The sequence below is a fragment of the Lemur catta genome, chromosome 4 (assembly GCF_020740605.2).
Source record: "Lemur catta isolate mLemCat1 chromosome 4, mLemCat1.pri, whole genome shotgun sequence".
NCBI classification, from domain to species: domain Eukaryota; kingdom Metazoa; phylum Chordata; class Mammalia; order Primates; family Lemuridae; genus Lemur; species Lemur catta.
The window spans coordinates 70,256,421-70,281,513 of record NC_059131.1 but is presented as its reverse complement, the minus strand read 5'-3'; the positions used below and the strand labels follow the sequence as shown (position 1 = coordinate 70,281,513).

Sequence of the window (25,093 nt, the reverse complement as noted above, 5' to 3'; positions counted from 1 at the left end):
GTTTCCTGACCCTTGAATGCTATTGGAGGTGGTCAGAGCTCAGAATGACAGAGTCAGGGGAGGGTTGTATTAGAGAATGCTCTGCTTTCCCTCTTGTCCTGGCGTCAGTTCTCTGCAGCAGCCAGTGATGTCCAAGGTCACAGTAAGAACAAGAATAAGCACTGCTGTTTCTTGACCACTCACTATGTGCCATGCTCTGTGTCAGTCTCCCTCTGTGCAGTGTCTGTGTTTCCTCTCACAACAATCCCATAAACATGACACTAAGCCTTTCCTGTTAACCGAGCACAGATATACTGGACACTAGGCTAAGCCCTCTGCATGCAACATTTTGTCAAATGTTCCATAATTTGTAGAAAGGTATTATTGTCCCTACTTTACAGATGGAGAAACTGAGGCTCCCCGAGGCTGAGAAATGGACTCTGGTTACCCAGTTAATAAGCGAGTCTGTTTGGTGGTGGTTGTTTTTTACTTAGCAGCCTGGCTTTCCTGCTGGTGGGTGTGCTGGCCTAGCATCTTTTGGATTTTGGCTGGCTGATTTTTTTCTCTCCTCAAGCCATGATATTGAGGTCACCTTGCTGTCATTGATGGGGGGCGGGGAACCACCTGCAATTCTTATTTATTTGTTTCTTCTTACAATTGTTATTATTTTTTTTTTTGCACAAAAATAATTTCCTGTGTTGGTCCCATTCTCCCCAAACAGCAGAAACGATTTAGCTACCTGGTGTGCCTCAGCGGCTGCCACGGGCTGACAGGGGAGTTGCAAAGTTGAAATCGTAATGATGGGAGCCTCTGGTGAGCTCTCCGCCCCGCTGGGGGAGGGAGTGAGAACAAGCCCATCATAAACTCACGAATTGACATAGCAGGGGATGGGTTTCTCCCTTCAGTGGGTTCTGCGTTTCCCCTTCATTTCCCTTTTAAACGGTTTGAGCATATTAAATGAGGGTTCGCTCCCTCAAGGACTGTTTGAATCTCTTACATTTCTTTTGGTTATTCATTCCTGCGGGTTGGTTGCTTTATATTTATTTTGGGGGGAGTGGATCGGGGGTAGTGTTATGGATAGTTAAGAGGTAAGAGAGAGTTTTATTGTTACACTTTATGCTAAATAGCAAAAATAAATGAGGTTAGGAGCTCTCTGGCTAAAGCCATCTTTTCTAGCACTTACAACACTGACCATTTTGCTGGCCTCCAACAAATGATTATTCTAGTAACCGACACACGTGGTGTGCGTTATTTAGAGCCAGCTTTAACTCCAGGGTTTTGGCTGATGCAAAGTTTCCAAATCAAGCGTTTTGCCAGAAGTGACAAACCTCCTTTCCCAGGGTGTAGCAGATGTTTACGGGGGGACGGATGGCTTCCTGAGCCCTCCCTTTCTGCCAGGCCAGCGTTCCCTCAGCCATGTCCCTTCCTACTCCCCACCCTCCACCCCCAGGTGTAAACATTCCCCACCCAGGTGAGTTGTGTTGTTGTTGTTTTTTACTGTACCCAACCTCAAATAACTCCTTTCCTTGAGAAGTCCTGGCTGGCCCGATAAGACAAGGGCGGCCTCCAGAGACTTCTCTTAAAAAGATTCAGCTTGTCCATTTATGTTTCTGAAAAGCCTTTGCACATGTTAAAACTTTCTTTGTGCAAACATATGTCAAAAAATGTTTTCTTAGGCTTCAAGACTGTATTTTTTGGCCAGAGAGAAAGTATTGTCTATATGCTTTATAGTCTGAAATCTGAGATAATCTTTGTGTGATCAATAGCTTGTTGGTTTAGTTCAGCCACATCTTTAATAGTGTCAACTCCAATTAAATTTGCAGCTCAACTCTGCCATTTCCCCTGGGCTCCCTGAGTTGTCCCGGGGACCCTGTATTCACAGCTGGCAGTATGGTCAGTCCCTCCTTGGCAAGAGGTTTAAAGGTAACCCCGGTGTCGAGTGAGACTGGGGAGGGCCAAGAAGTGAAGGGGAGCATTTCCACTGTGACCCTGGTATTGGCTTCCAGAGAGTAGGAAACAGAAGATGGAGTTTTGAACAGAGACTGAAAACAAAAACCCTTCATGTTCTCCCTGCTTCTTTGTGATCAGTATTAGTTTCAGACTGTTTTGAGCTGGAATCCTTGGACAGATTCAGAGACAACCTGCGTGGCACATTCTGAGATCTTCCCCTCCTATGATGGAGACTCATTTACAAGTGTTTTGTCTTAAGAGCTTGGACATGTGAACCTTTTGGGGAAACCTTTAATTATTACATTCATTGATCAGGAAAATGGGGAGGTAGGTTCTGAAGCAATCATCCGAAGGCTTAAATGACTTTTTTTTTTTTTTTTTTTTTTATAAAAACCGAAATTGTTTGGGCTGATACTCTAAGCAATGGCAGGAAGAGCTCACGGTAGCCATTAGTCTTGCTGCATCCAGGCATCCAGTTTTGGCCTCGGATTGCTTGGTTGCTGTTTCAACAGACCTGTGTCGTGGAGGCAGGGATGTTCAGGACCTGGGAAATGGCAGAGGCCGTGAGGAACCAAATGACTTGCCCAGGAGGTGCAAACACTAGCAGACAAAATGAAGTACACGAATGTGGACCCTGGGACAATCCTTCTAGGGGCCGAGACCATTGGATGTTCCATCTTTCCTTCAGAACCTCGCAGGTGGGGTGTTTGGGGGCGAGGGGTGTGTGGAGAGCTGAGTAGGTACCACCAGGGCTTTTAGCGATTTTGCTGTTGGATTATTTAAAAGTCAAAACCTGGGTGTGACGTAGTCAGAGAGAAAGAAGTTGGTAACTGAAGAGAGACTGCACACATTAAAGCCAGGCAGGTGCAGCCAAACCGCACACACGTCAGCCTGGCATTCCAAAGAAGAGAGACCAGGAAGGAGTGAACAAACACCTTCAAACGATTGAAAATTGGCAACTTATTCCCCTGATTGGAATTTTCCTTGAAAAAAATCACTTTAGTCTCCACTCATTTTCAGAGTGGAGGTGGAGGTGACATGTGCACTGAGGTGGTAGCACAGCAGGGCTGGCTTCAGCAGGTGGAGCCACATGACCTTTGATTTGTCTCCTCTTTGCTGTGAAATCACCTGAAAACGGCGTCCTGCACCATGTGGATCTATTTTCACGGTGTTTGTTGCCTTGAGCCAAGCAGTTGTAATGAGCCATAGGAGCAGAAACACTCTGTTGCTTTGCTGTCTCTGTGCAGGAGTTTGTAATTGACACACCGTGTGAGAACGCCGAGAAGATATACATCGGAAATGCCATGCATGGGAATTACGCGGCGGTCTTTGCCCAGCTCATCATAAATGGAAGATCTCAAGGTTTGTCCCCAACACAGACCACCAGAATAATTCTCTTTACTTGTACTATTTTCCAGTGGAAACCCACTGTGCAGGGCTCTTTTTGTCTTATAGAAAATTCAGTACTAACTTTATCTCCTAAATATACATGTTGATAAAATTTATTATTACATTTTGACATCACACACTATTATGTGCAGTGCATGGTTGTGGAACTGAATGAATTTGGGGATCAAAATAATTTTATGTACAAAGAAAGCTTCATTTCTGTCTTTAGAAAGGACGGCTCACTAGTGATCTCTATGCCTTCCTTAGGGCCACACTGTTTCATCGTTCCTGTCCGGGATGAAAACGGAAACTTGTACCCAGGAGTGACAGCTATTGATATGATGTACAAAGAAGGTGGGTCTCTAGCTGAGCCCTCTCCAGGGCTCATCCACACCTCCCACCTGCTCCCACCCCACCCAGGGCGAGTCTGACCTAACTCACGCCACTGAGACAGCGCAGGCAGAGATGACTTCCGCTAGAGAAGACCCTGACTTTGAAGCCTCATTAAGAGTCTTTACGTGGACCTGTTAGAGGATGTCACAGGATGCCATTTGTGAATGTGCGTTGGTCTCATTTTCTCCCAGCTTCTCAAATTTCCTAGTAATGCGGCAGTTTTGCCCTGAATGCTGTTCTGTGTTCTCTCTCCTTCTCAGACGTGTGGGCTCTTAGAGGGCAGCTGTAGCCCTCTCCTCGGTGCCCCTTTGCCGCCAGCCTGGGGTCTGCCCTCATGAGGCCCTTCACGAGTGCTAAGGGTTGACTCAGTGCACTGGTTTGCTAGGGTTGCCATACCACCAACTAGCTGGCTTCAACAACAAAAAGTTATTGCCTCGCCAGTTCTGGAGGCTGGAAGTCCAAGATCAAGGTATTGGTAGTGTTGGCTCCTCCCGAGGGCGGTGAGGGAAGGATCTGCCCCAGGACTCTCTCTGTCGCTTGTCAATGGCCACCTTCACGTTAAGCTGGTGTTCTCTTTGCATACGTGTCTGTCTCCCAAATTCCCTGTCTTACAAGGACACCGGTGATTTAGATTAGGGCCCAAATTAACGACCTCATTTTGACTTGACTACCTGTGTAAAGACTCTGTCTCCAAATAAGGTCACATACACAGTTGTAGGGGGTAGGACTTCAACATATGAATTTTGGGGGGATGAAATTTAAGCCATAACACTCAGTGAGATTAGACCGTGCCTGTGGCCTCCAGTGGCCCTCCTTGGCCAAGGTCGAGCCAAGCCAAAGAAGGGAGCTGGGAGATAAGGAAAAAAGGAGAGATGAAAGAGTGGGAAGAGAAGAGGGAGGGAGAAGCCAGTCATTTGGTGGAGTGGGGTGGTCTCATCCCGGTTACCGACCACTGCCGTGGCTGCAGGTGGGTCTGCAGGGCCTTTAAGTGCATCTCCCAGGGGTGACTGAGTTCCCGGCTGGGCCGGCCCCATGAAAGTGCCTCTCGTGTCAAGCGTTGCTGAGAGCAGAGGGGCAGGCTGAGCTCTGTGAAGTTGTGCCAGACATTGAAAACACTGGCAACGGCAGAAAGTCTGCTTTGGTGTCCTTGTGAGCTCCTAAATGCAAGCGTGTCCTTGTCAAGGGGGGATGTTCTAAAGAAAGACGCTTATTAGAGACAGATTTTTTTCTCCCTAGATTAAATCTCCCTAAACGTTCCTGAATAAAGAATAGGCCCCAGACTCTGACAGGTGTCTTTAGGCAACGAGTCTGACATATTTCAGGACCCTGCCTCCCTGCCTCCGCTGCCACCGTCCTTGTGGCCATTTTCCCTGGTCTTGTAGGCATTTGCTCTCCCCAGCTCGCCCTGTGTGCTGAGCAGGGAGCACTGGGTGGGAGGAGGGACTTGGGCTCTGCATTCCTGGGGAGAGCAAGTCCACTTTCCTGCCTTCTGTCTTCAGCTTCCCATCCTTTCAGTTGCTTAGAACTCTTCCTTTCTTAGCCACGGTCACTGCCCTGGAGGTAGGGGTGCCCCCACCAGATCCCCGGAACACACAGGCTGCCCAGAAGGAAAAGCACGTTCTTCTCCTTTCTTCTTAGGGAGGAATGGGCAAGGTGGGCTGGAAAAAAAAAGGCACAGGAAACACACAAACAACATCCCCACCCCCTACCCCAAATAAAAAAGCATCTACAATTGTAGAAGTAAAATAAAGGACTTTGCATTTTAGTGCAGACAGGCCTGGGAAGTAGCAGGGACAATATTTCTGTTGCTGCATAGAATTCCCCCTTTCTGTTCTTTCTAGGTCTGCAAGGTGTGGATAATGGGATTTTAATATTTGACAAGGTTCGGATTCCGAGGGAGAACCTGTTGGATAAGTGAGTAGTTTCTCCTTCACTCAGGTCAATGGTGCAGATGATCTCTTTGCTGAGTTGGTCTGGTTCTTCAGTCTCATTGGCTGCTGTCAGGTGGTCTTCCCCTAACCACCTCTGCAAGTTTATTGACAACCAACTGGAAAACGTAGATAGGCAAATAGAAAAAATTTAAAATTATTCAGCATGGCTGTTTCCCAGACATAATGATTATTACACTTTAATGTACATCTCTCCACCATGCTGACATGTCTAAAGAGAGAGATATGCTGGATTTTTACCAAATGAGATCCACTGATAGATTTTGTTTTTTCAATAACTTGTCATTTCTATTTAACATTATGTATCAAATGTTTTTATGCAACAATACACACATATGCATCATCATTTTTAATAGCACTATAATAGACAAATAAATGATTATATATAAAAGTAATATAATCAATCTCTTACATTACTGGGCATTTAGGTTTTTTCTTTTTTTATTTTGCTGTTATAAACAGATCAGTGCTAGTGTTGCTCTTGTGGGTGGCAGGAGCTAAGGCATCTTCCAGGTGTGTTCTGGGGTTCGTGATGCTCTTTGTAGAAGCTAAGAAACACCAAGTTTCTTTAATTCTTTCAGCAGCGTTTCACTCTCTAATAAAAATTCTGAGCCACAGTCATATTTAAATCTGTGACAAAGCCAGCAGTCAGGGAGTACATAACCAGCTGTCTCCCTGTGGATTTCCCTTGAACGCTTTACTCCTTTTTATTGCCTTCAAGTTCTTGCCAGCAGATAAATGTGATAGTAGATGCCAAAAGTTTGAGAAAATTGTATGGGAAACAAACTTAAAATGGACCAAATTCTGTTTAACTTTTTCCTCCTGTGAATTGGTAGGAAATAAAATGGAAACAATAAAAGCCTCTTTGCAGTTATCTTGGTGGGTGCTGAAGCCCCCTTGACTCCCTCAGAAGCCACTAGTGCTCATGACAGCAGATCTGAGGACCACTAGCCCTCCCCAGAGGTGTCTGCACATTTCCCGGTTGCTTGTCAGCATCGCTCCACTCTGGGAGATGGGGAAGAAGGAAGGAAAGCCACAGACGGGAACTTCCTGTACTGCAATGCCTTAATGAGACCTTGGCCAGTGCTCTGGCAGATTCTGGGCCATCTAGCTGAGCTGCATTCAGTGCACTAGAGATTGGAGAATCAGAGTCAATGAGAAAGAAAAAATGATAGTGAGCTACATTGTTTGCAGAAGACTTGAAGATATATAGTCATTCTTTGAGAAGCAAGATTTGATTACATAATTCAAGCTGCCACCCCCAATACTACGGAATAGTAGGAGCAACACAGGGGTTTGGAGATTTGTGGGAGGAGCCCCACTTTTGGGGTGTTGGTTTATCACTTGATCAAGAGTGGGCCAGTAAATAGATGTATAGATTCAATACAATCCCTGTCAGAGTCCTAGCTGCCTCTCTTTTTGCAGAAATTGAGAAACTGGTCCTAGATTCATGTGGAAATGCGAGAGACTCAGAATAGCTAAAACAATCTTGATAAAGAACAAAGTAGGAGGACTCACATGCATGATTAAACTTACTACAAAGCTACAGTAATCAAGACAGAGTGTTGTTTGTGTAAGGATAGGTACATGGACAATGGAATAGAATGAAGAGTCTAGAAATAAGTCCTCACATTTATGGTCAATAAATACTCAACTTGAGTGCCAAGACAATTCAGTGGGGGAAGGGATAGTCTTGTCAACGCATGGTGCTGGAACAACTGGATATCCATATACAGAAGCGTGAAGTGGGATCTCTGCCTCACACCATTAGGAAATTAACTCAAAATGGATCACAGACCTAAATGTAAGAGCTAATACTATAAAACTCTGAGAAGAAAACATAGGTGTAAATTTTTGTGACCTCGGTTTAAGCAATGATTTGTTAGATGTGGCACCAAAAGCACAACTAAACAAAGAAAAAATAGATAAATTTGACTTCATCAAAATGAATAACCTTTGTGCATCAAAGTACACTCTGAAGACAGTGAAAGGCAACCCACAGAGTGGGAGAAAATGTTTGTAAATCATACATATCATAAGGGTGTAGCTTCCAGAATATAAAGAGAACTATTACAGCCCAAGAATAGAAAGACAAATAACCCAATTTAAAAATGAGCAAAAATCTAAATAGATATTTCTCTAAAGAAGATACGCAATTAGGTAATAAGCACATGAAAAGATGCTTAACATCACTGGTATTAGGAAAAAGCAAATCAACATCACAATGTAATACCATTCTGCACCCATCAGGATGCTGTCACAAAAGAGGCAATAACAAGTGTTGCAGAGGATGTGGAGAAATTGAAACAGTCATACATTCCCTGGTGGGGTATAAAATGGTGTCAGCAATGGGGAAACCAGTTTGGCAGTTCTTCAGAAGTCAATATATCACCCAGCAATTCTCCTCCTAGATATGTATGAAAACACTGTCTACAAGAGAGTTAGAAACATATGTCTGGACAAAAACTTGTTCACAGACGTCCATAGCATAATTATTCATACTAGCAACCCAAATGTCCATCAACTGATGGAAAGGTAAATAAAATGTGGCATATCCCTACAATGGCGTATTGCTCGGCCATAAAAAGGAATGAAGTACTGATACATGCTATGACATAGATGAACCCGGAGAACATGCTAAGTGAAAGACGCCAGACACGTATTATATGATTGCACCTATGTGACTTGTCCAGAACAGGCAAATCCATAGAGATGGTAGATTATGTTTCCAGGGGCTGGAGAGTGGGAGGAATGGGGCCTGACTGGTAATGGTATGGGGTGATGGTTGTACAAGTTTGTGACTATACTAAAATCCATTGAATTATATACTATAAAGGGGTGAATTTTATTGTATGTGAATTATATCTCAGTTGTAAAAAGTGAGCCAGTGCCTTTCGCAGCATCTCCTGGGGAGGCACCTCCGCCCCACCCTTGCTCTGCTTTCGGCCTCACGCTGGAGGTTCCAGGATGGGGACATCTGTGTGCTTCCCTGTGTGTGCACGTGGGAGCTGCCTGGCTTCATTTCTAGTGGCACCATGTTCTGCTTTTTTGTTAACCCCCACCCCTCTTTTCCACAGGTTTGGTTCTGTGGCTCCAGATGGACAGTACCACTCACCTATTAAGAACAAGAGTGCAAGATTCAATGCGATGCTGGCAGCACTGACCCCTTCAAGATTAGCTCTGACTTTCCAAGCTATGGGTGCCATGAAGGTAGGTGACTCTGATTTTAATTGACCTCACTGTTAATTCTCTGCGGGAACTAGGGATGGGTAACAGTTCCAGGAGCTGAGCTTCTGAGCATTGGTTGGTGCATATGGCCAGGGGTACCGGGTAAGTGCTGGGAGTGCCAGGGGGCCATATGCAGGGGACATTTCTGCACCCTTAGGATGAGATCCCATCCATCTGCATCCCCGATGTGTGTGTGAATCACAGTGCTGGAGGACGGGCATGTGGTAACACAGCCACGAAAGATGGCTCAGGGAGAATGGGTTGTTCAGAGTAAACACATCTGCTGAAACAGAGCTGGCTCGTGTCACATTCTTTGGAAATGTTGATCCTCACATGGCTGTTCAGGGTGTGACACTGACCATCGCAGGTCGGGGTCCACGAGGCCAGGCCTCCAGAAGCCATCTCTGCCCTCTTCCCCCATCCTCCCCGTAGTGGTTTGGAAAGAGCCGCCTGGAGAGCGAAGCTCTAGAAGCGCCTCCTCCTCCTCCCCAGGGCTCCCCTGTTTGTTCTCGGGGGCCCTCTTTGCATGAGGGAAAAACCTGCTTTAAGCTCTGCCGAGCCTGGTGAAGCTGGAAGAAAAATTAAGACTTCCTAGGAATATACTTTTGTGGCTTGAGTCCAGCTTTTCTATCAAGAAGTAATAAATTTCATTCACCTGACTCCAGGCCTGACATCAGCCCGCAGTTGTCGGAATAGCAGGAAAATCGGTCTTTACTGGCTTCTACCAGGTCTGCCACGCTTCCCAGGCAGCCTGCCCTGGCCCGAGCTTCCCCTTAGGGTGCTCGTCCCGAGAGTGGGCACAGCTGTGACACTGACCATTCGTGTGCTCAGTCCTGAGCCCATGACCCCGTGCCTGCCCTGGGCCCCACCTGGTTCCTGTGCTTGTTTTGCGGTGGCTCTTTCAGCACAGTGAGGGGGGTGCTCAGGCCTGCAGTCCCGTGTCAAGCTGGTCCCTTAGCCACACCATCTGGCCGATGAGGCCCCAGAGAGCCTTGTGGCAAAGGCCCTGGCATAGACAGCATCAAAGTGCTGAGGAAAACTGGTTCTTCCAGTCTGTAGACTTTCAGCCACATTCAGGACCCCAGAAAGAGGCAGAAAGAGAAAAGCCTCGAATTGAAGCCTGGAATTGACTCAACAAGAAGATGGGATAAACGTGTGACCCAGGGTTATCTGCGGCTGTGACAGCAGTCTCTGCACAGTGTCCCCTCCAATCGCAGCAGCCTCCAAACAGTCCCGATGAGGGGCCCTCTGAGGAGATTGCTGGGCCCGTATAAAAGACGTGCGCGGGTAAGGGGCTGGGCGGGCTGCCGGGAGCCCTGGGCTCTTGCAGTTTGGGGTGGGTGACGGTGCGTGAAGGGCGTCTGAGCAGCCAGCAGCCCTGCACACGCGCTGAGTCCGTGGTGGAGTTGGGTGGTGCCGACAGGGCAGGGCTGAGGGCCTTCCAGGAGGGCCTTGGTTTTAAATATCACCAGATCTGGAGCGGTGCGGGGGTGGGGATAGGGAGAGGAGACAGCAGGTGATTTTTAAAAGGCTCCTGGTCTCCTTTCTGCTGAACGTTATCAAGGGCCAGCCCCTGCCGGCCCCAGAGGGTCTAGGGGGCCCCATTTGCATCAATTCCTTCTTGAGCATCTGCTGTGCAGACTTCGTTCCTGGCAACAGAGAGGCATGTTCTTCATGGTCTAGAATGTATTAACAGAAAAAAATTAAAAATGTATGAAAAAGAGGCGTGATCATGATCGTATGCTCTGAAGTCAGAAAACCCTGGGCTCAAGTCTCATCACATATGTGAGCAGCACTGGGGCCGTGGGCAGGTCAGTAGCCCCTTCTAAGCCTCAGTTTCTTCATCTGTAAAATGGGTCTTACGAAGGTGCTGAGACCTGAGTGAAGGGATGGGCGTGCAGTGCTGGCACAGAGCAAATGCGAGGTAGCTCCGAGCTGTTACCGGAAGTGATGCTTGTTGTTACTGCTGCTGCCGCTGTTGCTGGGAAGAGAGGAGTTGACTGTAGCGAAGGAATAATGTGCTTTCCCATGAAATAAGTGCCTGGAGTAGCGGCCTCCAGGCAGCAAGGCACTCTGAAATGTTTTGCAGAGGTGCATAGTGTCCTTGGGATTCCTGGGTGTCTGAAGCAAACCATGGTAACCAGGAATCGGCACCTGCCCTGCCCATCCGGACCTTGCCAGGCATTGGGGTTGCCAGGCAATGGGGAGACCCCACACAGGGGCTGGTGGGCGCTCAGACCTTGCGTGGTCCAGGCACCCTGCCGGACAGCGACCCCGGCCGCTGTGATCTCACTGCGAGCCTCTCTGGCGAGGATGATCTCACCGGCCCTCTTGGCAGCTCCTCCTCTGCTGTGGCTCAAACACATGACATATGTTTTCCCTGCTGAAACCTGAGACGGTCCTGCTCGTTCTGCTCTCGCTGATGAGTGGAAAAACGGATCCCTTTCTCCTGCGTGCATTCCTCATACGTTAGAAAACTGTCACCGCGGCTCCCCATGGTGATGCTCACTCAAGGCTGAGCATGCCCCGTCCTTTTAAACTTTGCCCAGATGTCTTATTTTTCATGCTTATCTTTCATTTCCTCAAGACGTTCAGATTTTCTCTTAAAGGCTTGCCATAATAGCCATCCTCTAATTTCTGTCCAAAATGCCAGGCCAGATTAAACGATTAGCAAGCACACAAGGAATAGGAAACAAAGCTGGGAGGTGGGGGGTTGAGAGAACTCTGCAGTCTGGGTAGGGAGGCTGGGAAGCCTTTTCAGAAGAAGAAAAAGGGGGGCGTGAGAAATGTAAATGAGGTCTAGCACATCCTTTGGGGTTGATTTTGCAATACTTTAGCATAAGAGAAGCTGATCTTTTAAATTAGGTGCTACACAGTAGCTGGGTCCCATCCCCAGAGTGTCTGATTGAGCAGCTCTGGGCTGGGCTAGAGAATCTACATTTCTAACCTGTTCCCAGGTGGTGCTGTTGCTGGTGGGGACTGCGCCTCGGGAAGCCCTGCACAGAACAGACGGGTACAGCTGCAAATACTTGGGACTGTCCCAGCCCCCTCTGTGGTCCCCAGGATAAGGCCCAAGTTCTCTTCCTGTCTCCAGAGCTGTGCATGACCCCTCACCCTGCCCCCTTGCCACTGGCAGCCCTCTGTCCCATTGGTGTCATTTCCTTCTCTCCCCTGAGCCACCGTGGCAGGGGGCGGGACTCGCACCTGCTGCTGTGCTGCCTGGGTTGTCCCCTCACTTTGCATGGTTATTTTTCATGTACATTTCAGAGCTTGTACAACTGTCCTTTCTTTAGAAAGGCCACAGCCTGCGTGTGGTCCCTCTGTCACCTGTTCCCAAGGCACTGGACTGCCCCTTGCAGCATTTAAACAACGAATGCTGTGACAGGTGGTTCTGTCTCTGCAGCTGGGGCCCTGCAGCCTCACTCACTGCTGGGTGCTCAGCATCCCACGGTGGGGGGCGCATCGTAGGCACACAGCAAACAGGAGCCAAAAGAGCGAATGAGGAATGAGCCAGGGTTCCCATCTGAAGCCCTGGGCGTAGCTCTGGGCAGAGGGAAGTCCTCCATATGTGTTGGTTCTTGTGCCCCCACGACCAACGCCCTCGGTGGGTTTCTGCATTGAGTGGGAAGGAGGATGTCGCTGCCTCTTGGCTCTAACTCTGAGTAGCCCCTCTGCCCAGAACCACGGGTCTCCTTTCTTGCTTTCTCTCTGTTTGCCTGTCCCAGGCTCTGGTGCTCATGTCCCGTGCTGTGAGCCCACTCAGGAGCGAGGCCTGGCGGTCGGGGCAGGGGTGCACTCACGCTGTGCGCCAGTGACCCGCATGCAGGGCCTGTGCTGCGGGGCTGCGAGCCGGGAACACGTCAGGGCTCCTGGGCTGGCATCTCAGGTGGGTGGAGACACCCCTCAGCCGGCCCTGAGAGACCAGGTGGCCTTCTCCAAGTACTGCAAGGGTGCAGCGCGGGAGGCGGGCAGCTTGTGCTGTCTCCAGGAGCGAAAGGGAGAACAGAGGGAAGAAACTGGTTTCTGGGGGGACTCTCCGAATTTGCCATAGATGCGTGACCTTTCTGACAGTGTGTGTTGTTGGACGTCGGTAAAGGGTCTGCGGAAGCCATAAGAGAGTCTCTCCCACCTGCTGATGAGGGTTTGAAATGGGATATCGTGTCCTCAAATGACCTTTCTGTGACCTTCTGACTGTAAGGGCTTGTGGAGGATTAGAACAGCAAAGAGGAGGTTGAGGGCATCTGGGTCTCCTCCAGGGCCAGTGGGGGCTGGCAATGGCCAGTGTGGCCTTCACACCGCTCGGGGGTGGTGGCCGTCCCGCGGCCTGCCCGTGTTGGTGAGCTCTGGGCACAGCAGGCTGCGTGCTCCTGCTGCCGTCCCCTTCGCCCAGGCTCTGACGCGGCCCCACAGATGTCCCCACCATCAATGTCCTCACCCCGGCGTCTGGCTCCTGGTCATCTGGCCCTGCACTACTATGCCTATGTGCTTTAGTCACAGGCTGGCGCTGGTCAGCTGGCATCAGGGTGGGACATTCTGCCTGTCGTGATGGCCACAACCAGCTGCCAGGACACTTCCTCCTTAGTGGAAGGTTACTCAGCTCCCTCAAATTAATCCTCTCAATTTTTGTGGCCACTGCTGTAAAACTGTCTGGTTTTCATCTGTTTTGTTCTTGCTAGAAGTTCACCTGCTTTGATTTTTTTCTGGAATTACTTTATGTTCATCTGTTCTTGTCATCTGGATTGATCTCATTTTTTATCATCACTAACAGAACATTTAGTGGGCAGGGATAGTGTCTTTTTATTCAGTTTCAGTGCAGGACCTAGTAGAACCCTAAATGTCATGGAAGTCTTTTTATTCTTCCATCCCTCCTTCCATCAATCCTTCCATATTTCCATCTATTTATTCACTTACCCATCCACCCTTCTGTCCATTCACCTGTCCACCCATCCATTCATATACCCACCTATCCATTCACCTGTCTGTCTGCCCATCCACCTATCTAGCAACCCACTCATTTGCTATCCACCCATCCATCCATCATCCCACTACAAATGTATACCCATCCCACTACAAAGACTGTAAACACAAAAGTGACCAGTTCATGTATGATTTAGTGGTAGTTAATGGGGAGCTATGGAATATTTTGGAGAAAAGCAGTCACCTACCTCATGGACACTGCATTTTAGAAAAGCTCCCCAGGCAGGAGAGTGTAAGGAGAGGCCAGAGGCATACACCGTCCTCCAGAGCCGGCCCCTCTTCCAGCAGTAAAGGGCCGAATAATGAGCATCTCTTTAAGGTCTTGCATTCCACAGGGCTCGGTCTGGGGACTGAATTGCTTGGGGCTGGGAGCAGTGGGAACCCTCTGATGACAAGCACAGTGAGGCCACTGCCTCCTTGTCCAGTGTGGCGTGGTGGAGGCTGGGGTGAGGGTTCTCTATAGTCACGTCCTGAAAATGTATGGCACTCACAGTGTGTGTTTCATTGAAGTTGGTGAGGCAAAGTCCACCGACACTTATTCTACTGACACTTTGTAACGTGGCCCGTCCTTGTCGTCTGTTCACAGGGAGAGCAGTGCTGGAGAGTTGAAAGTGGCAGCTCATTCACGTCTGTTGTATGTCTTTACACACGTGTTGCGTGTACTTTGAGGAAGCAGGGTCGTGTTGCTCATCTCGTTCTGCTCGGGCTGACGTTATTCTTTCTTTTGCCTACACACACACACACACACACACACACACACACGCAGACACACACACACGCAGACACACACACACACACACACGCAGACACACACACACACACGCAGACACACGCAGACACGGAGCAGAGAATCAGGACCTGCTTGGTTGCTGGGAACGTCCTGTGGGATGAAGGCTTGAGCCAGGATGATCTCATCTGTGAAATACACACTTCCAGTTTCCCGGTGTGGACACTTCCTGGGCTTGCCCACCAGAGGGCGGCAAATACCAACAATGACTTGCCGATTCTATTTCCTTTATGTTTATTTACTTTTTTTATTATTATTTCAGAATATTACAGGGGTACAAATGTTTTGGTTACATGAATTGCTTTTGTACAGTTTGAGTCAAGTTATAAGTGTGTCCATCACCCATTATTTACTTTTGTTATGTAAGAAGTGGCCAGGTTTTTGCTATTGTCATCAGTCTATTTAACTTCTTATCATCTGTGAGTGTTGATTTTTTAAAAGTGTCAATACAAGAACAGCGGGCAACAGCTGAGTCATTGTCTGGCTCGGTACCAAGATTGTAAATACGATGCAGAGTTATTTTGATGACTCTTCAGGATATAATTTGACTCATGAATGTCTTCAAAAAAACATATTTGCAGCATTTTGGGTGGGTATAAAATAGTTAAATAATTTTTTTTGTAGTGTTTCTGTAGCAGCTTACATTTTAACAACTGAAATTCAAACATTTGTCTTCTAAAAGATACATCTACTGCCCCTCTTCCCGAAGACCAAAGAGCTAGAGATAAGTAGCACATGATGTGTGTATTTGAAGTGGATATTTGAAAGAATTTCCATTTTGAAATTACTTCAGTTCTGTGAACACGTGTTGAGTGCCTTCGTCTTAGCATTGTGGGCAGTGCTGAGAGGTGACAGAGATAACCTGGAAGGTGTGTGTCCCCCCCCCCCCCCCCCAGGGACTCACGGTGTATCCAGGTAACTGAAATACTCCAGCACTGTGAGGAAGCCTCCGGGGGTTACACTAGCAGGAGGGGAGAGGGGGTGCTGGGCATTGAGAATAACATGTCATAAAGAGAGAGTTGTGGGATTTTTATGGTTGGAAGGGACCTCAGAGATCAGAGTCCAATGCGTATCTTTTATAGAAGTATTTCTAAATGAGGCCTCTATGTCTGTGGCCCAAACACCCAGGAGCTGGCACCCAGCCCTTCCCCTTCAAGTTGAATATCTGGGTCATACTCACAGATGGACAGCCAGCAGCTCGCAGTGGGGTGAGGAGTTTTTCTTTGCTGTAGGAGAAGAAAGTCCTTGGGCATCCCTCCGCATGTGATGTGGCCTGAGAACGTTAGCTTTTGTGACTGTGGCAGCATTTCAAGGAGCAGAGCCCCCTGTAACGAAGTCAGCAGAGGCTACACAGGCCTCATGGAAACCCCGGCCTCCTCAAACCCTGGCTGTGGCCTCGGCAGCTTGAGGGAGAAAGTGGCGCTGTTGCAAGTGTAGACTGCTTCCAAGTGCGCGGTCCTGCGTGGGAGAGGCCTGCCTTCCTGGGCTCCGGCCGCCTGCTCACCTAGGACAGGTGCCCGGATGCAGCTGGGAGGCCCTTCCCCGCTCCATGGAAGTCCTGCTGCCTGGGGGGAGCATGGTCTTGCCACCCAGCGGGGCAGATATGGATGATCGATGACCGACCTGCCACCCTTAGGAGTTTTTCCACCTGAAACTCGATCTTCCATGTAGCACAGGTGCTCATGCAGGTCCCCGTTCCTTTCCCTCCCCCGTGTCATTACTCCTTTCCTTTGCCCCATCCTTTAGTAGATTCCCATAGAGAAAGGCACTAGTAGCTCAAGCCACAAACAGTGACTGACTTGAATTGAGTGCTTCTTGTTAAGGGACCATTTTTGAGCATTTCACACATAATCACTCATTAATCATCACAGTAGCTCTGTGAGATGAGTGCTGTCATGATTCTCATTTTCCAGATGAGAAAACTGAGATATAGAAGGATGTAACAGTTTGTCCAGAGTTTTCTGGGCCTCGTAGTCCGGCAGTCCGGGGTCCAACCGTTACCCAGCACTGGCGCGGGTTTCGTAGTGCTCAGGCGAGCAGGAGGTTCTTTGAGGGTCTGGCAGAAGCCCTGCTCTCTGGTGTTCCTGGACCACTTTGGTGCACGGTTGTATTTGCTTCGGTTAACCGAACCAAACCAAAGATTAAAAAAATTTGTTGTCCACATTTAAAAATGTGGAGATTCCACCCAGACTGCGATTTGGCAGATGCCAAATGGTTAGTGGCTGGGCCAGCATCCAGGCCTCCCTCCCCACTGTGACCTGGGACTTGATTTGATTTTCAGTGGCACTGCCAGTTCTGCCTGAGAGCCGCGTGTCACTGTCGTCCTGAGCATCTGTGTGCTGGGAGCAGGGGTGGGGAGGGGCGGCAAGCCGGTCCCGCCTGTGCACTGATGTCCTTTTATGGGGAAAAAGACTGTTTATAATGAACATTTATTGAGTGTGTCCAGTGGAATTTTTCTTTTTTTTTTGAGCTCGGTCCAACAAAATGATTTTGAATACCTCTGCCTACTACAATGACATTTAATAAGCCAAAAAAAAAAAAAAAAAAGTTCACACTTCCTTAGATCAATTTTAAAGAGTGAACTGGGCCATTTAAATTTGCCTCCACAAAGCCTTTATAGGTTTTAAGGAGAATAGGGAAATGTTGGTTACTGGAATATTTGTGTTTTATCATCTTTAGACATTTCTACGTCTTTGTGATGAAAGATGAGAGTTTAGTTCATGTATACAACACCCCACCATGTCCCCCCCTTTCAATTTTTTTCCTTCACAATTTTTGATTTTTACAGTATTATTTTTAATTTTCCTACGGATTACCAGGTTACTTATAAATACTCTTTAACCTTCATTCCTATCCTTACAACTAAATTTCTTAAATCCTTTCTATCCACTCCCCACTTCTAATCAGCTAAGTACTTTTATATTGTCAAGGCTGACAACAATTTTTTTACATTTTCTTCTGTAAAGATCACCTGGCTTCTGGACTTTAGATTACATTATTAAGGCCGGGGCTAAGTAGTATTGTTTACTGTAGAACTATATAATATGTGAAGATCGTATTTTTTCACCATAGATCCAATGTCAAAATACCTTTACAATTTGAACAACAGTAGTTCTAGCATCAAGTTCCAATGGAATCACTTTTTTATACTCTATATTTATTCAAAATCATGTCATGTTTTTGCTTGCTTGATATTCATTAATAATTGTATTTTATTTTTAAAGGTTTTTAGTTTCTCCTGGAGTTTCCAAATACCTTTCTTTTTTCTTGTTGAGAGAAGACACTGTGCCTTCATCACCGTAGTAGTGATATCTTCCAGCTTCTTGATCATTTCATCTGTCGTGTGGAAGACATTTCACTATTCTCCTGGAAGATCTCGCGGAGCTCTCTGATTTCTTATTTTAATTTTGATCACTTGTTTCTAAGCTTGATGCATAGCAGTCACCATCTAAGTGTTTTTCTTTTCACTAGATTTCTGGGAGTAGTTCAGCTTTCTCTTAGATCCCCTTATGTTTTTGGTTGATTTTTTTCTGGTTTTGTTGCTGTACCAGACAAGCACTCCCGAGCTGTGGAGAGGCTGCAGGGGAAGGTTCACCTGCAGGAGCAGGGCTGACCTGTCAGTCAGAGGGAGGACCGAGGGCACAGAGGCAGTTGGGACGGTGACAATGGTCTGAGTGACAACAATACGCAGTGTGTGTGGAGGGCTGGGGGAAAGAATGTGACACATATGCAGGGACCAGAATGGAGAGGACCCTGGGCTGAATTGGACGTGAGGGAACAAAGATGACAGCAGGCCTGACTTCAGTAGCTGTGTGACTTGAACTCATCTAGGGAGTTAAGAAGGGTGATACCTCCTTTGCTCCCAGAGATATGTCCTTAAATAGGCAACAGGACTTTCTCCACCCTTTACTCCACACATGGCTGTGGAGTGACTTACCTCATTAGGGAGTTTGAGAGCAAGACCTGAGCTTTTGTCATCCTGCTGTGCCCTTCCCCCCTTCCTCAGGGAGCAGGTATTGAGGGTTGGCCCCAGGGAAGGCTCCTTCCATGAGCACTTCTCCTGTCCAGCACCTCCAGGGCTTTGTGGGCAAGTGTGTCTAAGACTGGACACTTATTAGCAAGACTTTCTGCTAACAGACCCTCAGCCACGTTCTCCAGCCTGGCTTGCATGGGTAAGAAAGGTCTTATTTTGGCCTCTATCTTTTGCTCCTTGCTTTAGTTCTCCATTTGTACAAGGACCAGGTGGGGTATCTTGAAAAACTCAATAGAAGGAGGGGGTATTGTTCGTATATAAAAGGTATGTGCTGCCATGTCCCCTGTGAAAAACACAGTCTGCAGCTCCTGTGAGACTATGTGACTTTCTTAGATTATCACACGGTTTGGGGTGTGGGAGTCCTGCCAGTGCTGCAGGGAATTCCCTCTGGGTCAGGCTTGACCTGAGTTTGGAGAGGCCATGGCTGCAGCAGGAGGAGGTAAACTGAGGAGCAGGCACTCAGTGGGGTGCCAGAGGCTTCTGTGGACCTATATTTGTTTTCTACTCAGCAGACTTAGGGGTAAGAAGATCTTGTCTGGGGTGCCCAACTGCCAAGGCCAGGCATTGGGAACATCAACTTTAAGAGGACGAAACCTGTGTCTTCTTGGTCACCTGTGTATGGATGGATGGATGGATGGATGGGTGGATGGGTGTGTGGATGGATGGGTAGATGTGGGGGTGGTTGGATAAATGAATAGGTAGGTGGGTAGATGGATGAATGGATGGATGGATGGGTGGATGGGTGGATAGAGACATGGAAGAATGAATATAGTGATGAAGACAAGGTGTCTTTGGTGGAGAATAAATCAGTTCAGATCACAGCTCTGTTGAGATCGGGTATGAGTCATTTGGAGGCATTTTAAATGTATAAAGTACCCTGGAATCCTGAACTGAATCTTTTAAAAAAAAAGCAATCATTTTTTATTTCTTATATGTAAATCAAGGCCTTTGTTTTATAACTTTGGGACTTGCCCACCCCAGGGTATTTTCAGTCCAGGCAGATATGTATATGGGCAGAGACCATCTTGTGTTTATTTCCTGCACTGCTTACTTGCTCCTTGGCTCACCCTTGCAGATTGCTCATGGGAGAGCCCCCTGGGTCTGATGACATTGTCGGTATGACTGGTGTGCTATTCTGGGCAGATGATGCACAGGTCTGGGGATGGTCTCCCGTTCTCTAAAGGCAGCTATGTAATAGGATTAAAGCTTCAGAGAGCAGCCCTGGCCCAAACTGCAGAGGTACATGGTTAAGGAGAATTCTATCTGGGTGAAAGAAATTGATCTCATACTCTAGCAATACAGACCCAGCTGCAGCTCCTCAACAGCCCACCCCGTCACCTCTGGGCTATGCACAGGCTGGCCCCTCTGCTCGTGACTCTCCGTCTTCCTCTCTTACTCACCAGTTGTGCCTAGGCGTGGATGTTTCTTCCCTAGGAAACCTCCCTGCCCTTGTGACCGCCCTTCCTGCACAGAGCTCTCGTAGGGCCTTGCTTCTAAACCCTCTGCCCACTTCTCCATTAACTACTATGGGGCAGGGACTTCACACTGCATGAGGCACGTAGGAGCCCTCAGTAGATATCTGTGACTGAATGCAGCCCTGTGCCCAGCCCATCACAAGCATCTTTGTTCAAAGTCCAGGAGGAGGGAAGGGAGCCTCCAGGTGCTGACGTGTCCCATGGGCCGGGCTCTTGGCACTCTGTGTGTGTGTTCTCAGTCCATGCTAACAGGAGCCCCCTAGGACCCCTGTTTCACAGCAGAGAAGGCAGAGGCTCCATGAGGTCAGGCAGCTTGGCAGAGCAAACACCCCACATGGGGCAGTGCTGTGTTGTGCCCATCCCTGTCCCCACAGAATGCTGTTGTCAAAAATCCTGCATTTTGAGGCTATGCTGGAGAAGGGGTGCTGGACATGTCGGGACCTCAAAGTGCACCGTCTTAGATTTCTGAAAACTTCCATGCTTCTTGTGTGGGTAGCTGTGCTTCCTGTGACCTGTGGGCCGACCTGTCCCATAAGACATCTGGAGGATTCGATCCTGTCTCCATGGTCGTGGGTGAATTTGATGTTTGCTCCCAGGCTGCGCGTGTTGGCTCCAGAGTGGGCTTGTTGGGTTGGATTCTCTTTATTAAGTTTCATCTGGCAAGAATGTTGGAGCGAATCGACTCAAAAATATTTGCATATCTCATTTCTTTGTCTAATTAGTGTTGTGAGAACGATGTCCCAGTTTTCATGCTTGAATAAATAACTCGTGGCGAAAGGTGCTAAGGGCCGGCTCGCTGCGGCGCTCTCCCGTTCTCACGTTTGCCGTCTCGCCCGAGCTTTGTTTCAACCCACACCCGGCTTTTCCTTACAGAGGACTGATCTTGTCAGCGAGGATCCCTTTTACTGCCACCAAATACCTCCTCAGTTCAGAGGGCACCTCTGTCAGTGCTGAAGCATAATTCTGAGCACCAAATCACTAGGGGTGCTTACTGTAAAAGCATACTCTATGCCTATACTCCGTCTTTGAAGTGGAATTAAAAGAAAGGGGGTGTGGTTTAAGTATGGCCTTTCCTCTGACTTGACCCCTGGTTTATTCACTGCAGTGGGACTAAAGGCGTAACAGTGTTGTGAGCTTTGGAGAATGGGATGTAGACAGAAGTCCCTTCCCTTAAGGGGTTTTCAGCACTATCAGAAAAGTAGTGCAGACCTGAATGATTCTGCGCCGAAGCCGGTGCCCTGGGAGCACACGGAAGCTTGTGACCATCCGGGGCCGACGCGGCTGCGATGCTGAAGTTAGAGCTCAGCCTGCCTGGCTTGCGGGGCAGGACTGGGAAGACGGGCTGCATTATGGGAAGTGCAGGTGAGGTCGGGCAGCTTGGTGGGGCAGACACCTCACACGGGCAGCGCCGTGTTGTGCCCCCCCCTGTCCCCACAGAACTCTTGTCAAAGATGCTTCATTTTGAGGCTGCGCTGGAGCAGGGGTGCTGGACATGTTGGGGCCTCAAAGCGCAGCATCTTAGATTTCTGAAAACTTCCATGCTTCTTGTGTGGGTAGCTGTGCTTCCTGTGACCTGTGGGCCGACCTGTCCCATAAAACATCTGGAGGATTCGATCCTGTCTTCTGGGTCATGGGTGAACTTGATGTTTGCTCCCGGGGATGTCCCAGGTTAGGTAGTCAGGGTGATGGGCATTAGCTCCAGAACACTGCAGGGGGTAGTTCCACTCAGTGCCTGGAGTACTGTTTCTTTCTGGGCTTCATTTTTAAAGAGTGACCTGGACAAATGGAGCTGGTCTGGAGATGATCCTCAGGAAGTAAAGGGATTTGACGTGATGCCGTGCTTGGACCTGCTGCAGCATCTTGGGGTGTTTAGCTGGGAAAAAGATGATCAGAGGAGGACAGCAGCTTTCCAATAGGCTGGGGCAGCTGGAGGCCCCTGGGAAGGTGGCTTGGATCAGGTGATGAAGGGACTCTGTTGCCTTGCCAAGGATTCTGCATTGTGTCCTGTTGGCAGTGCGTGGCTATGGGTGGTTTCTAAGGAGGGAAGCAAGGAGGTCTCCCATGATGCAGGAACTCCTTAGTTAGGCATGGAGGACACAGAGGAGAATGGGTTTAGGCAGGGACGGGTGTCACACAGGAGGCTGGAGCCCTGGGAGGCACTGGCTGAGCTAGATGTGTAGTGCAGGAAGAGGGAGCTCTGAGAGACTCTGGGAAAAGCCTCCACTTTAAGGATGAACCAAAGAGGATGACGGGGAATGCAAGAGATGGGTCAGAGGGGCGAGAGGAAAACCAGAAGATCACAGCTTCATGGAAGCCAAGAGGAGAGAATTCCAGGAAGAAGTGCCTGGTCGGTAATCCTGGGGTAATTGTCCCCGTTTGCTGGAGGATGCTCATTTGTTGAGTGCTGGACATAATGCTGAGTGGTCTACATACATCATTTCCTTTAATTTTTGCAGGAGTTCCACAAGGGAGGTAGTGTCATTGATATTCTGTAGAAAAGGGGCTGAGGATGAGTGTTCGGCATCTTGGGGGCAGTGGAAGACGGAAAATGAGCTTCAGTGTGAGGCAGGCCAGCTTCCCTGTCTCTACCTCTGCCCTTCTCGGTCCACTGTGTGAACTTATACAAATCACTTGGCCTCTCTGAGCCCCACTTCCTCTTCTCTAAACTGAGTACAACGTCCTCGTCTCCTGAGGGTGTTGACAGGATTCTATGAGCCACGGTAACATCTTAGGTGAAGCCCTTCCTGCTGTGCCTGCCGCTTGGGAGTCCCTTCACAGACTTCAGCATGGTCTTGGTTATTTCCCGACGTCCCCAAGCTGGTAAGAGGCAGCCTGAGATTTGAACCCGGATCTGCATGAGACCATAGCCTGTGCCTGTGCCTTCAGTAGGGGAGGTTATGTGGGACTAGAGTTGGATGCTGTGGGGTTGGGAGTGGTGTTTTAGAGGGAGGAGTGACAAAACCATGTCTGAGCCCAGACAGGAGAGGGAGAGATTGATGCTGCCAGGGAGTGGAAGTGACTGAAGGGAAGGTCACAGGGGGACAGAGGACATGACATCAAACATAGGTGGGGGGATGGCCCTGAAAACAAAGCAGGTAATTCTTCCTCAGAGACAGGAGGGACAGAAAGCCTGAAGAGAGAAGATAGAGGAGTTTTCAAGCAGGGGCAAGAGAGTTGAGGACATTCCAGCAGATGACCTCTGTCCTCCAAGGAAAGCAGAGGTGAGGTCAGGGTCTGGGGAGAGGGAACAAGGGTGGGGTGGAAACTTAGGAAGAGGAGGCTCGGTCTCCACAGCCACCGAGGGTGACAGTGTGGGGAGGAGGGAGGCAGGAGGGCTCGTGGCGACCCTTGCACACCTGGGCTTGACAGCATGCCTTGGTCTCACTTACATTTGTGGCAGTGCTAGCAGTGCAAAGATGTGGTTTGTACCTGGAGATAGAGGTAGGAAAATGGGATGGTTGGATTGGCCCAAAATGGGAATTCGCCAGTTGGATCACAGAAGGACAGGGTGTGGCAGTGAGGTGACAGCTGCTGGGAAGGCTTTATGGCAAGAATGGTTGTCATACCTCATAAGCTGGATTCTACCCAAACTGTGACCTTTCTTACTTGCTGGCACTACAAGATGTTCCATGTTCATCTTGTAGTTTCCCTGCTCCAGCGCTAGGATCAATCATTTCCCTAGTTTCTTTTTTTTTTTTTTTTTATGAATGGTTTGAGAAAGAAAGATTTGAGTACTAGGTGTTTCCTTTGCTACTGGGATGTTACTTGTAGACATTCCCACTTGATAGAGCAAGGAAATATATGTGTGTGTACTAACCTGTGTGTATATACATATCTATACATATGTATTCATTTGTATCTACATTAAGGTAAACGTGAGTTCACATTGATGTCTCAACTGTGGTTCATTACCACGTAGATCATTCTAGACTTGTCTCCTTTTTTATCTGTAACCTGCTCCAATAGTGATAAACCTGGCTCTAACCATCTATTTACTTCATTGTCCGGTTCCAGCATACATGGGTGCTAGTTTCAGAATTGTTAACTCATACCCTTGGGAAACAGCTTCATCACCTGGAGTACAGTGCTATGTACAGTTCACTTTGCCTTTAGTCTTACAGCCTACATTCAGCTCCAAAGTTACTTCGTTTAGCACCTTTATGTCCTACCGCCCTTCAATGAGGTTGTTTCATACGTTTGTAATACAGTTAGGGTTTTTGTCACAGTCTACATTACATTCTGGGAGTCCCTGAACTTTTACATGTTTTTTTAATTGCATACAATTTTCACTCTTTGTGCTATAAAATTCTGTGGGTTTTGACAAATGTGTAGTTTCATGACTCCCCCATTAAAGTATCATACAAAATAGTTTCACCACCCCCTAATAATACCCTATGCTTCCCCTATTCAATCCTGCTTTCTCCCCAAACCTTTGTCAATCACTGCTCTATTTACCATTTCTATAGTTTTGCCTTTTCAAGAATGTCATATAAATAGAATCATACTGTAAGTAGCCTTTTCAGACTGGCTTCTTTCAATTAGCAGTATGCATCAAAGATTCACCTGTGTTTTTGCATAGCTTGATAGCTCATTCTTTTTTTGATCACCGCATACTAATCTACTGTATAGTATGCTACAGTTTGTCTGTCCAATCACCCATTGAAGGATATCTTGGTTAGTTTTAGTCTATTGTGATTATGAGCAAAGCTGCTATAAACATTTGTGTGTGGGTTTTTTTATAGACATAAGTTTTCAAATCATTTGGGTAAATACCTAGGAGTGCTATTGATGGATTATATGATAATACCATGTTTAGCTTTTTAAGAAACTGCCAAACTGTCTCTCAGAATGGCTGTATCATTTTGTATTTATACCAAAAATTAATGAGAGAGTAAGACTGTTGTGGATCCTTGCCACTGGTATTACCAGTGTT

The 25,093-nt window shown here is 47.9% G+C and overlaps 1 protein-coding gene across 4 annotated transcripts in view; it reads left to right on the top strand.

Moving 5' to 3' along the window:
* ACOXL (acyl-CoA oxidase like) overlaps window positions 1-25,093 on the top strand; it is a 299,186-nt gene that overhangs the window by 45,552 nt on the left and 228,541 nt on the right. For all 4 annotated transcript variants that reach the window (XM_045550091.1, XM_045550092.1, XM_045550093.1 and 1 more), the window contains exons 6-9: window positions 3,177-3,291; window positions 3,586-3,672; window positions 5,553-5,625; window positions 8,738-8,870. In XM_045550091.1, the coding sequence (XP_045406047.1) occupies window positions 3,177-3,291; window positions 3,586-3,672; window positions 5,553-5,625; window positions 8,738-8,870 (408 nt within the window). The remainder of the gene's footprint in view (window positions 1-3,176; window positions 3,292-3,585; window positions 3,673-5,552; window positions 5,626-8,737; window positions 8,871-25,093) is intronic.